Here is a 13116-nt window from a genome sequence, read left to right as displayed (position 1 = left end):
GCCTTCTAGTAAAACAATAAAAATTCATTTCACTTTAACTCATTTACTGTTATGTATGAAAATAAAACTAAGATCTACTCCCCTTAATCAATGAATATCCACTGAAGATACCAATAGCATTTTCTTACAAAACATAACACATCCTTGATAACCGTTTTCACACTCTCATTACATTTAGTTTTCAATAAAAAAAAGAAAGTAAATTCCCTCAGACAAATGTCTCATTGTCGTCAAATTTTGGATGAATTATGGACAGAGTAAATCACAAGAGAACCTTGTGAAATACTAATGTAATACAAATCCATAAGACAAAGTATAAATCATCATTGAGAAATAAACTTGTTTCACATGGTTTTTAACAGATAAGCGAAAAATGTTTTATCAGTAATGTCAATTTTCCTGGATCTGATTGCCACCTCCATATGTGATTTAATAAATAGCTCTCTCTGTCTGTCTCACATTTTATATATATATTGCGCGCGCGCGCGCTCACACACACGGTGGAGGGGGGGGGAGATTTATTAAATCACGTATACAGGTGGCAATCAGATCCAGCAGTATTGACATATATATATATATATATATATATTATATATATATATATTTATATATACAATTTAATTTGCACTTTTGTATCTGTTATTTTAATCAATAAGTTAACTTTTTGTAAAAATAAAACTAAGATCTACTCCCATTGATCAATGAATATCCACTTTGAAAAAAAACACTAACAGCATTTTCTAACAAGACAACTCTTCCTTGATAACCGTGTTTACACTCACTACATTTAGTTTTCAATAAAAAAAGAAAGTAAGAAGTTCAGACAAATGCCTCATTGTCTTCATAAGTTTTGGACAAGATACATGCATATTTTTCTATTTTTTTTTGGACATTCATGCATATTTTTTTCTTTATAGTCAAGGCCTACTTATTAAATTGAAGAAAATATAGTATAATTAAATATTTTAATTGGCTAATTTAAAGAGAAAAAGTTACATAGAAATAACTTATTAAAGTGCAGAATATATAATGTGCAGAAAAATATAATCAAGGAAATATTGAGATCAGCAAGCCTGTTGTTATTTTGCAAGTTTGCCTCTGGCTACAGTTCCTGGCATTGGTGAATACAAAGGCTGAAATGAGTAATGAGTTTAATTGAGCTGCATTTTATAAATGAAGCTTGATCCTGTTTTGGCAAAGTCAGCATATGTGAAGTAATTAAATTAAAGAATAAATACAGTTACTAAAACAGTGCCTTTATGAATTAAGATTAATGTAGTAAAAATTTCTTATATTTTTAATAAAGTGAAAAGAATCATCTATTTTTTTTTAAACATTATTCTGATTTAATTTTTGTGGGACTAATAAAATGTTTATTTGTAAGTTACATGTAACCAACCAGGTTACATGTTATATCAGAATTTTACTGCAAATTAATTTCACTCACTTTTTTATCTTCATGATCTGCATTATTCCTATTACATTACTGGTTTTGAAAATTAAAAAGCCGTGCCTTTAGTACTATGAAACCTTATGGTGCATATTATGGAATTGGATTATAAGTGTAGATTTAATTAACATATATATATATATATATATATACACATATATATATAAAATTGAAACATGATAAGAAGCATAATTCAGAGAAAAATTCAATAGTGCATTCTACAAAAGTAATATTCAACCACATCTACTAATAAATGAAAGCCTGACCATTCCACAGGTAATGCATTCCCTTCCAGTATTTTTTATTCTTTTTGACATTAGTTTAGTGTTATTTTTAATTAATGTTATTTTTCTAAATGTTGTTTTAAGTTCAAATTAAATCAAGACTTTTTATGTAACAATGTATTCTTGATATATCCCAGGCTGAAATTTTTCATTTTTCTTACATCCTTTTTGTAAAAATCATACTTGGATAATTTCTCTTCGCTAAAAGAGTATATGATACCGGAGTACGAAATACTAGATCTATATACTAATTTCAATTTACTTCATTCATCTTTGTTACCAGTTCCCTTACCATTTCATTTATGGTATTTGAAATTAAAACGTTATGATTTTCATTTATAAGAAGCAATAAAGCAGTATGTAAGCAAAAGCAAAAGCATGGTATGTATTTTTACGTACTGCTACTGGGAGAAAATTTGTTTTCAAAGTGTGTCTAATTTTAATCATGTTTATTTATCTAAACTGCAGTTTTATGTTTGTTCATATATTTTTGTTTGTACATTTGTCTTTTTGTATTAGTATTTTTAATTTTGGTGTTATTTTATATAGTGTAATATGCAAACATCCTCACTGAATTAGGAAGAGAGCAGTCCGTTTATTGCAGCTTTTTACACTTACTTCCTAAGTCAGATTTTCTTTGTTTACCTATTAAAAAAATTAATAGTTCCAGTAAAAACTTGATTTTTTTTTTTTAAATCAACATATTTAACAGTGTTAATAAAATTTAATATTATATGAAATATAAACCATCAAAACATAGTAATTGGTCTTGTAAATGGAAAATTTACAAAGAGGTTTCTTAATAAATATTAGAAGAAAATATAATTGCAGATAAAAACATATATGAATCATAAAAGAATTACATTACCTGTCTCTAGGAAGACATTTGCTATTTCTTATTTTCCATGCATACTGTAATATAAGGAGATATGACAAATCATTTGTTCATTTCCAGTTTTTAAGAATAATCTTTTATTTATGTGTGCTTTGTTATTTGGAAGTCCAACTAACTTGACTTATTTTTTACAACTTTCAAGCAGGAAACTAAGTCTAAGGACAATTGTACAACGCTGAGGGATTTCTGTGGTGGTACTCTTTTATTGGATCTTATTAATATACTAATTATTTAACTTTTAATTATTTAAATCCACAGTACCAGAATTCTTAACTTTGAATTTTTTTATTCTACTACTAATGTATGTAAGATTTTGTTTGTTAAATCACTGGGGCCATATTTAATAAAAATTTTGTTTTGAAAACACTACATAAGAAGCATACAAGTATAGAAGATCAGCAACATATTTGTATTTGTAGTATAAAAATTTACCCCTTGCGATATATTGATTCAACTGTGATACTTTTAGTTGCAATTTGATTTATTTTAACTTTGATAAATTTAAACACTTATTTCTCAACTAATGACTCAAAACACTAAATTTACAGGTTCCATTATATTTGGTTAAGGATCGGAGAAGTTACCTTCTTTCCCCTTATATCGCACAAATGGCCCCAGGTGCATCTAGAAGAAGCTTAAATGCATTAGGGCACTCTATTGTTGAGTGCAGTAACCAGTATGATATTTTGAAAGTAGGCTGTAAAATAACTCATTCATTGATTACTACGGCTATCCAACAAGAAGAACTGTAAAGGAGTAAAATATAATTGAATTGGTGTTTTCATAAAAATAATGGTTTTGCAATTTGTCATATTTCTTTCTGAACTTTTAATAGTAATAACAGTTATTTTTTGTTAGTCATTCAATATTGTTAAGTAATCAAGTATAATTATGTTTGTTTAGTCTTATTTGTAGTTTTACACCCCCAAAAAAAATCATAAGATTTTACAATTTTTTTTATATATATGTGTTAAATAAACATTTGTTGTTTATTGTTATATTTGTACTTAAGAGTTTATTTAAATAAATAAGCTACTAAATATTATGTTAAGTATTAACATTATTTAAATAGAAGTGCTAATAGTAACTAACATATTTATTGTACTTATAGTCAGCAGTTTTGAAGGAGAATTCATTGCTAGAGCTGTTATAATTTACATGTATTTTGTCAAGTTCCAGGTTATTTTTTTTATTGTACCTGTTTCGTGTACAGAGATGATCATCTTTATTAACTGAAAATCATAATTTATGAAACACATTTTTATAAGAAATATTTTGTATTTATGTAGAAATATGATTATGATTCTTTCTTCCTTTTACTCTGTGCAAATTATTTAACAGTATCTGTTAAATCAGGATAATTTGCAAATCCATATTGAAGTCTTCCAGTATTATGTAGCAGTGCGTGCCTATGAAGTTTCGGTTTTTGATAAAGCTAAGAATAAAAGCATTAAGATCTAATACACAGTTTCTTGACTGTTCATTATAACATAAAAAAACTTTTAAGAAAATAATTCATAATTCGTGGATTTTTTATGTGCACGTTCTTTTATGATACAGATTATGAAAAACGTATAAACTCTTTGACAGAAATTCAACCCAGCTAAAGTCCAAATCTTATTTTAGAAAGTGATATCTAAATAAAACAACACACACTCACTCACTCTCTCTCTCTCTACAGTCATTAAGTCAGTAACAAATGCCAACAATATGCAGTGAAATTGCATCCAACATTTTTTTTAATTTGAAGAACTGTAGATCATCTAAATGTCACCTTTATTGCTGGCATGTAACCTTACTTTGCATCCTTCAATCCTCAGGATACTACACTCTTGATACATTAAGATGTTTGATGATCATTAAGGGTGTGCTGTTTTACCTTAAAGTCAATTAAATGGATTAATGTTTTAAATATGGCAGCACACTAAATGGCCTTTGCTTTTTACACCGCATTTTGTAATTCATGCACATAAATAGAACACTGGTACCATTTATGTGTTTATTTAGTAGCGCTAGTATTAACAGGATTAAAACATGTTTCATAAATTATAATTTTTTTGTTGCTGAACAAACAGATATTGTTAAAATTCCATGAGCATATTGGACTGGTAGTACGTACTTGCATATCGGTGAGAATGACATGATAAAACACTCAACAGTTTTACTTGAAGTTATTCTCAGATGCCACTTTTAACTATTACCATAAATCAAGTAACAAATAACTATTTTGTATGAAAATTTGAAGTAATGTTCTCTAATAGATAATTTTGGACGTAATTTTTTTTTTAACTTATGTAGAACCTATTTAGTATACTTACAATACAATTATCTTTGAATTATATTTAATGATTTTTAACTGTACTTACTTCTTACACATAAACAAAGTAATCAGTTTTACGATGAAATTAATTTATACTTCATATGGAAACTGATATCTTCCACATCTTGTAAACAAAAGTTTGACTACCCTTATAATCTGTTTTAATATGTTTCATCCTCCTCGTTTGGAAAAACATAAATATTCATGGCTTTTGTAGATTTTCTCGTGAATGAACATTTAACACTATAAACTGACTTTTTCTCTAAATTTTTGCTGACATTTCTTTTTAGCTTTTGTTGTACTTCATGTATATTAGTTCAGCATAACAGAATCATCACATTATAGACTTTTGTAATCAGTGTTCTCTGTTCATTTTCTTCTTCAACCACTGATCATAAGTCTAAATCTCCATCTGAATCTTCTTGTTCTTCGGGTTTCTTAGCTTTTTTCTATTGCTTTCCCGATGTTGTTGGCTGAGGATCCCCAAAATTGCTAACACTTCATTCAGCAGGGATCATCGTAAATCTTTCCTGTCTTAATATAGCAGGGGTTATTTCTTTCTCATCTAACTCTTTAAAAACAACTCAAATGTTATCAATAATCTATTCATATCCTGACTTGAGTCCGCACTTTTAAGACCTTTTCAGGATAGTAACGATATGAATTCCTGTTGCTTTAAATTCTGCAATTAAATTTTTTCTCCTTTACCATGTTTATTCATATCTAGTTGCTATTTAATAAGAGTGCTATTGATTGACAAAAAACAAAATCTAATGTTATTTTTGTTACAAGAAGATACAACATAAAACTTCAGGGAATAAAATTAGAACTTTGGGGAATTCTCTTGGCATTGTTTTTAAATGTGGCAAAGCTATTGTGAAATATCAATCTTCAAATAGTCATAATCTAGCCACTTTTAGATCTGACTTCTGTAGACTCCAATGTGGTCCAGCCTTCATATAGATGTTTGGCCTGATAAACAATATAAAGCAGTAACCAATGACGCAGCAGTTCCCGAAAACATGACTGTTTCAATAATTTGTACTGGACAAATCAAATCTTACAGAAAATACTGAAGTGAGCTATTTCTTCCTTTTATATCAATATCTTTTAGTCTCCCTCATCTCTTGAAAGTAATAAAAATTTCATGCGTTTTACTGCAGAACATGCACGATTCATATTTTAGCACCATCTCTGTGAAACAGTGCCTTTTTGATGTTGTAAGAATCCTTTGATCCACTCCTTTATTAGTAAATTGTCTTCACGATGATTTAAATATAATTTTACTGTTACACGAAGGTCAAATGCTGTTTCCGCATGAACACAAAAATTCAACTACTAAATCAGCTGTTCAGAGACTGCCAAAATCATAGTTCAGAACCCAGTGTTGCCACATATAACTTGAAAGTAATAAAAATATTGTACAGCAAGACATCTCAAGACCAACAACTTTTTTTGACCAGTCGTATGTTTTTATAGTACTTAGTAAATCGCTGCAGTTTTTGTTTTGCTTCTATTTCATAAAATATATCATACCATTTTATATTTTTTTATGATGTTTCTTTAATTTACAAAAAAATAACCGCTAGCAATTATTCTATATTTCCCCATTTCTTATGTGAAATAATAATGTTACTACTGTTAAACAGTTTCTGCTAGTTGAAATTATTGCATTTAGTTTGACTTTCTTTTTTTTTTAATATAAATTTTGTCTTGATAAAGATAAGATTAAATTTTCAGAGGAACAACCTCTACACACTAGTGGTGGATGTGTTTTGGTAAAATTTTTATTGATTTTTTCATAGAGAAACTTGTAGTTTCAAATTCTGCGTCTATTCAATCCCAATAATGGTATCCATTCATAAATCCCAGCGTTACTCTGCAAAGAGTTGAAGTCTTAAATCCTGTAAATGTTTTGGTCTTATTTGGTATTCCAAAACCAGACATAAAACTAGTTTGTACTAGTTGTTTTAACCTATTAATAGAAGATTGAAATTATACAGAGTGATGATAAGTTATTCATCACATTTTAAGTGTTAATAAAAAAATAACAAGTAATGTTCTTTAACATGCCTGTTTTATTGTTCAATAGGGCATTTCAAACAGTTTTGTTTACAACACTTAGTAGCTTTAAGTTGCACATGAGCACCTTTTGTTGCATGTAAAATGCAACCGACTATATTCAGTTTTACATGACACATTATGAAGAATATATATATTTATTCCATTCTTGTTGACACAGTCTTTGAAACCCCCAAATAAAGAAAACAAGTGGCATAAAGTCAGGGGATCGAGGTGACCAGGAAATTGGTCCATCACGGCCAATCCAGTATTAAGAAAATTGTTTATGTAGATAGTCCGTAACATGTAAACGCCAGTGAGGTGGTGTGCCATTATGGAAGAAAATGTTGAGTTGCCACTGTTCAATTTGTGGTACTGCATACTCCTCTCTTTTTCTGTTTTAGCCTCTGGAACCACTGTAAGGTATTAGTTCAGACTGCATATTCCTGTAACATGTCTAGATAACTAGTCCTAGTGTAACCACTAGCTCAGCAAAGAATGGTTCGATCATATCAACAGCAGGAAATGCACACAAAACATTAATTTTCATATTGTGCTTGAAGAATAGCATGAGGATAGTTCTTTTTACCTCAAATTTGTGTCAGCAGTTTAAAAATACAAATAAGGTGCTGGCATGTACTTCTTGTCTCCGAAGAAGTTATCGATCGAGTAAGACAAACTCTTCAGAGAAGCCCTGGTAAATTGACTCCTATGACTTTAGAACTGGGAATACTACAGTTGTGAAGGTTCTAAAAAGTGCCTAAAACTTCATGCTTACAGAATTCAGTTTGTGCATGTAATTGAAGATTTGCGATATACTCTATAAACAGTAACAACAGAAATGCTTGCTTTCATGATACCGTAATGTTTACTGCTTTCTCCTGCATGATCCATCAGTACATCGTGCCAGTGTGTTCATTCAAGATCACAGTAACCAGTACCTACATTAATGTTTGAAAAAATCAACGCATTCTACATTCATTCAGTTCATTTTTTAATAACTCCTAAAATGTGCTGAATAATTTATGTTTATTACCTGTATATTTAAATATTTCATAATATGCAATTACATGAAGTAATTATGCCTATATTAGACTATATCTATATTGCTCAATTGAGAAATCATGATTAGATGGGGAATACCAGGATAATCTTACTTATTAGGTTAGACCGTAACTCCATATCAGATCCGATAATATTCTTCATTACTTGAAGTGGAAAATTAAAGCTAAGGCGAGTGAAAAATTATTAAAACCAATGTTATTTTAATACATTCATATAACTAGCAATTCAGGTTAACTACTGAGAGTCTGAACAATTCCAAATCCACCACTTAGGCCGTATTTGAAGACTAGTTTTCCCTGACATCATTCCCACTATGTACATTTGACCATTATCCATTGAAAATAATTAAGTTGTATTTTAATTGTTTATATGTAATGATGTTTTAAAAGATTTAAGTAGAGTAATTTAATATTACTGAAATTTTTAATAGCTGTGTAAAACTTCAGTAGATGATGTTTGTATGATTTTAAAACTGTGGGTGAGATGTTCATAGGACATTTCTCGGCCAAATTGTCCTGCCAACAGTAGAATTAGTTCTTAGGTGTAATGAAATAATTTAATACTAAGTACCTTAGAATGAGTTTTTTTCTTATAAATTCATTAAGGAATTACAAAAAGAAATGTTAATAAGGGTTAAAAGTAATTTTCATTTATAAAATAGTTAAAAGTGTGCTTCCACGCAAACCAACAGGGAATTATGACAACATTATCAAAATATGAAAATATTTTAAATAATTATTTACTTTTTCGCAGTCAAATGTTAACTTTTTTTTGAGACTGTCATTATAGTTGAGTTTTAGTGATAGATGAAAATATTACAAGCATGATGTAACAGCTTATTGTAAATGCTAATAACCAATTCAGTTATTAATTATTGTAAAATTGAAGCTCATATACCAATAGTTCTTCCAATTATATAATTTTTGTATATATGTGCATTATGTAATAAAAAGGATAAACGAAAATACAGTTTTTTTTTTTGTTTATCCTTTTTTATATACATGCACTATAGTAATTTTAGAATAATTATCCTTCTTGTTGAGAATTAAATTACTGTTTACATTTATTAGTAACAAATAGAATGATTCATTTAAAATAAGCCCCTCTCAGTTATAAGATTGCGCTTGCTTACTTATGCGGGAAACTGATGACTATAGCATGTGATGAAAAATATTATTTATGTATTTCATTTTTGTCTCTTTTCCAATAAAAGATTATCATCCATTACAAAATTCAAAAATGTAAAAGCCACAAAAAATAAGAATTTGGTCAGCAAATTACGTAAGAGTATGTGACTAATAAAGCCCATAAAAGTTTATGGGCTTTAAAAATATTTTTTTTTGTAAATACTTCAAATTATACATTTCTTTTGAAAATATTGATTGATTACACTTATTGAAGTGTAAACTTATATGTGAAGTCTTAAAATATTTTATTCTGTTAATCAGAATCTGTATTCCCAAACATTAAAAAGATTTCAATGAAGGACATTTCCCTTGTACACAACAAAGGCTGCTTTTAAATGAATCTAGATATGTTCAGTCTTCTGAGTTAGTTTGAACGTGATCTGAACAATTTTCTTTGAGCTCCCTTTACATTAACTTCATTATATACATTATTTCAGCTCTTTATACTTTTTCCTTTAAATTTGTGAATATATTTTTTTCAATTATATTTGTAATTATTTGACTTTTATCAATATCATTTAATTTTCTGTAAATATTTTTTTCTTTTAACAATATATATATTTTTTAAATATTTTAATGTAAATACATACATATATCTATCATATATGTAAAGTAAAATTTCAATAGTATTTGTATATTGCATGTAATGTAAAATTTTGTACATATATATAATATATATTTATAGATAGTATAGCTAGTAAATATTTGTAATGTAGTGTTGTACTTAAACATTTATATTTCAATTTAAATGTTTTTATTTATTATCCCAATTCTACAAAAATTTAGCAGAAATCTAAGACACAGGAAAAAAGTCTGAGACGTTTTCCATATAAATTCCAATAAATCAACACTGCAGTAATATTTAATGGCTTTATTGTGTCACTTTTAATTATAATTACATTATACTTTTTAGTTTACATACTGGTAAAGAAAACAACTGCATACCAAGAAATAGGTTTTCAAACATATATTAATTTATATTTATTTGTAGTAAGTTTCTCTTTTGCAAACTCCTATGCTCACTATTAATTAGGTCAGACATTGGTGGTTGCCCTTCTGTTACAGTTAGAAACTCTTTAAACTCTTTCAGTGCAAATTGAGGTTTTTCAGAAATGAAATTATTCAGATGTTAGAGAGAAGTATATCACATTTTAATTTTTTTTTTTAATAACTTAAACATTCTTTCACATGAGCATTTGATCATAGACTCATGTCACTTGTTATCTCACTGTTTGCCACAAGTGTGGCAATGTGCATTTTCATTTTGTCATTTGCTTTTGTATAATTGTGTAGTGTGTGAATACTAAAAGAAACAAATTTGTTTCTTTATTGTGCATTTTGAATTATTTTATGTCAAATAATGTAATGTGCAGCATCACAATAGAGTGGAAATACAGTGAGTATAATAGTGACTCTTTAGTGAATCTAGATTTAGAGAGTAGCAATAGCAAAACAGAAGCTGCATATTTAAGGATAATACCACCTGATTGTGAATCATTAAACAACAATCTACTAACAACTCATAAGACAATCTACTTCAGGATTTTGTAGAACCAATCTAACAATCTTTCATCATCAGACACTGATGATGAGCCTGTCAGGCCAAATTCCACGGGCTAGATGTCAATTGTGGCTTAAGTCAAGTAAGTCCTACTGACACAACCAGTGTATCTCAATTAATTGGCATAGAAATACAGAAAAAAGCAAGAGTTGTGCTACACCAATTGAAAGAAAAAACACTTACCAGGCTGCCACTTTCATGACAAAATACCTCCAGCAGAGATAAAGGCACAACCTGTAAGTGTATAAAGTTTGTTCTGGAAAGGGAGCAAGGAAAGACACTATTTGGTGGTGTCCTGATTGTTCTGTAGCACTTTGTTTACCAGAGTGATTTTGACAATATTACACCACAGAGAATTATATTCAGATTGCAACTGAAGTGTAAAATTTTTTTCTAAGTCTCAAAGTATTAAATTTTTTTTTTTAAATTAGTGTTCACTCTTAATAAAATTATACCATAATGATCAATGTGTTTTATTAAATGTCCTAAGAAATTAGGACACTAATTTATGCATTAATAAACCTGAAGTGAATGAATAATCACATTCCAAAAAAAAATATCGTAACTGACTTGTCTGTTAAGTGATATATATGATTTAAACACATTAACTAAACATCATAAATCTTATAAAGAAATATAAATAACTTATACAAAAAACTAGAATACTGATGTTCTTATAAGCGGTAATACCACTGTCACATTTAATTAAGAATTCCATCTTCTTCCTCCTGCATCTAGTCCACCTCCAAAATAGCGGCCTGCACCAAAACCTCCTCCTGAAAAAAGTAAAATAGAAGTTTAATAGTTTTCAAAGTAAATAACCATAAAGTAGCTAAACAGTAGGTTGTCCGCATAATACAAAAAGATGTGTATAAGAGAAGCTGAATTGGAAATGGCAAGCATTATACTCATCAAAGCTGGAAAATTTAACTTTTATGTATCACACACTATATAATATTTAGTGCAACTTTGTTTGATAATGTGTTACAGCAATTTTATAAATTTCATGCTGTTCTAATAAAGGATGCTTTCATGATGTATTTTAAATATAATAACAAGGAATAACAATTAGAAGCGTAATTTTTTTTTTTACTAATGTATACAGTGTATTTTCTTTTGATATCAGGGCTAAGAATTTATAAGTATGTGCATGTTCATAACCAATGAACTGGTAACCGATTAAAATTTAGGGTTGTGAAAGGTTTTAATTTACAGTTTAAATATTTAAAGGTTTGGGTTTAAATTATACAGATATTACAAAAACAAAGATACTTTCCTAGATTAGGATTTCTAAAGACCGAGTCAAGAGCCGGGTGATTTGGCTGTTCTCCGAGACGAGAAAAATAAGACAATAAAAGCTGGTCTCGTCAATCCCAAAGTGATGGTTCACCACAGTCTACAAGTAAGCTTGCGACAGGACTTGATCTAAACGCGCCTGTGGCAAGCCGAAGGAAAGCATGATGTACACTATCCAGCATTTTAAGCACGAATTGACGAGCTGAAGAGTAGGTGACACAACCATAATCTAAACGGGAGCGAACAAAGGAATAGTAAAAACGTATCATACATGACCTATCGGCTCCCCAGTTGGTGTTAGTAAGGACTCGCATCATATCTAGAAGTTTGGAACATTTTGTTTTCAATTCTTTTAAATGTTTGACCCAAGTAAGACGGCTATCAAAAAATAAACCTAAAAACTTGACGTAAGTAGAGATAGTAATAGTCTCTCCGTTCAGAAAAATTTGCGGAATAGAAGGGTTTCGTAGCCGAGAAAAAACTACACATTTTGTTTTTTCGGATGAAAATGTGAAACCAGTAATCCTGGACCAAGCTTCAAGGTGAGATATAGTGTTCTGCAGTAGTCTCTCTGCTGTAGGTGTTGAACGGCTTGCAATGTAGATAGCAAAGTCGTCAGCAAATAGAGAACATGAGACAGGAGCCTGCACACATTTGGTAATATCGTTTATGGCTACAGAAAATAAGGTGGCACTTAATACACCTACCTTGGGGCACTCCATTCTCCAAGATAACACTATCTGAGAGCGAATCATCCACACGAACACCAGCCGTTCGGTGATTTAAGAATCCCCAGATAAAAGCAAGCATATATTGCCCTTGATTCCCCATTCTTTGAGAGTGTTAAGAATACCACGTCGCTAGGCTGTGTCATACGCCTTTTTTATATCGAAGAAGATAGCGACGAGGTGCTGCCGATTTAGGAAAGCGTTTTGTATGGCTGTTTCTAGTGACACTAAATGGTCAATAGAAGATCGTCCTTGTCGAAAACCACACT

General features: G+C 29.5%; 1 protein-coding gene across 4 annotated transcripts in view; it reads right to left on the bottom strand.

Annotated features, from left to right (window-relative positions):
- Window positions 1–13116, bottom strand: part of mle (dosage compensation regulator mle) — a 99545-nt gene that overhangs the window by 9245 nt on the left and 77184 nt on the right. For 3 of the 4 annotated variants that reach the window (XM_075364396.1, XM_075364395.1, XM_075364398.1), the window contains one exon: window positions 11281–11599. In XM_075364396.1, coding sequence (XP_075220511.1) covers window positions 11529–11599 — 71 coding nt within the window. In that variant the 3' untranslated portion in view covers window positions 11281–11528. Of the gene's footprint in view, window positions 1–11280; window positions 11600–13116 lie in introns of those variants that run through there. The other variant, XM_075364397.1, reaches the window with a different exon arrangement.

Source organism: Lycorma delicatula, chromosome 4 (genome assembly GCF_047948215.1).
Source record: "Lycorma delicatula isolate Av1 chromosome 4, ASM4794821v1, whole genome shotgun sequence".
Taxonomy (NCBI): domain Eukaryota; kingdom Metazoa; phylum Arthropoda; class Insecta; order Hemiptera; family Fulgoridae; genus Lycorma; species Lycorma delicatula.
Note: the sequence above shows the minus strand (reverse complement) of the source record. Positions and strands in the feature narration are given on the sequence as shown.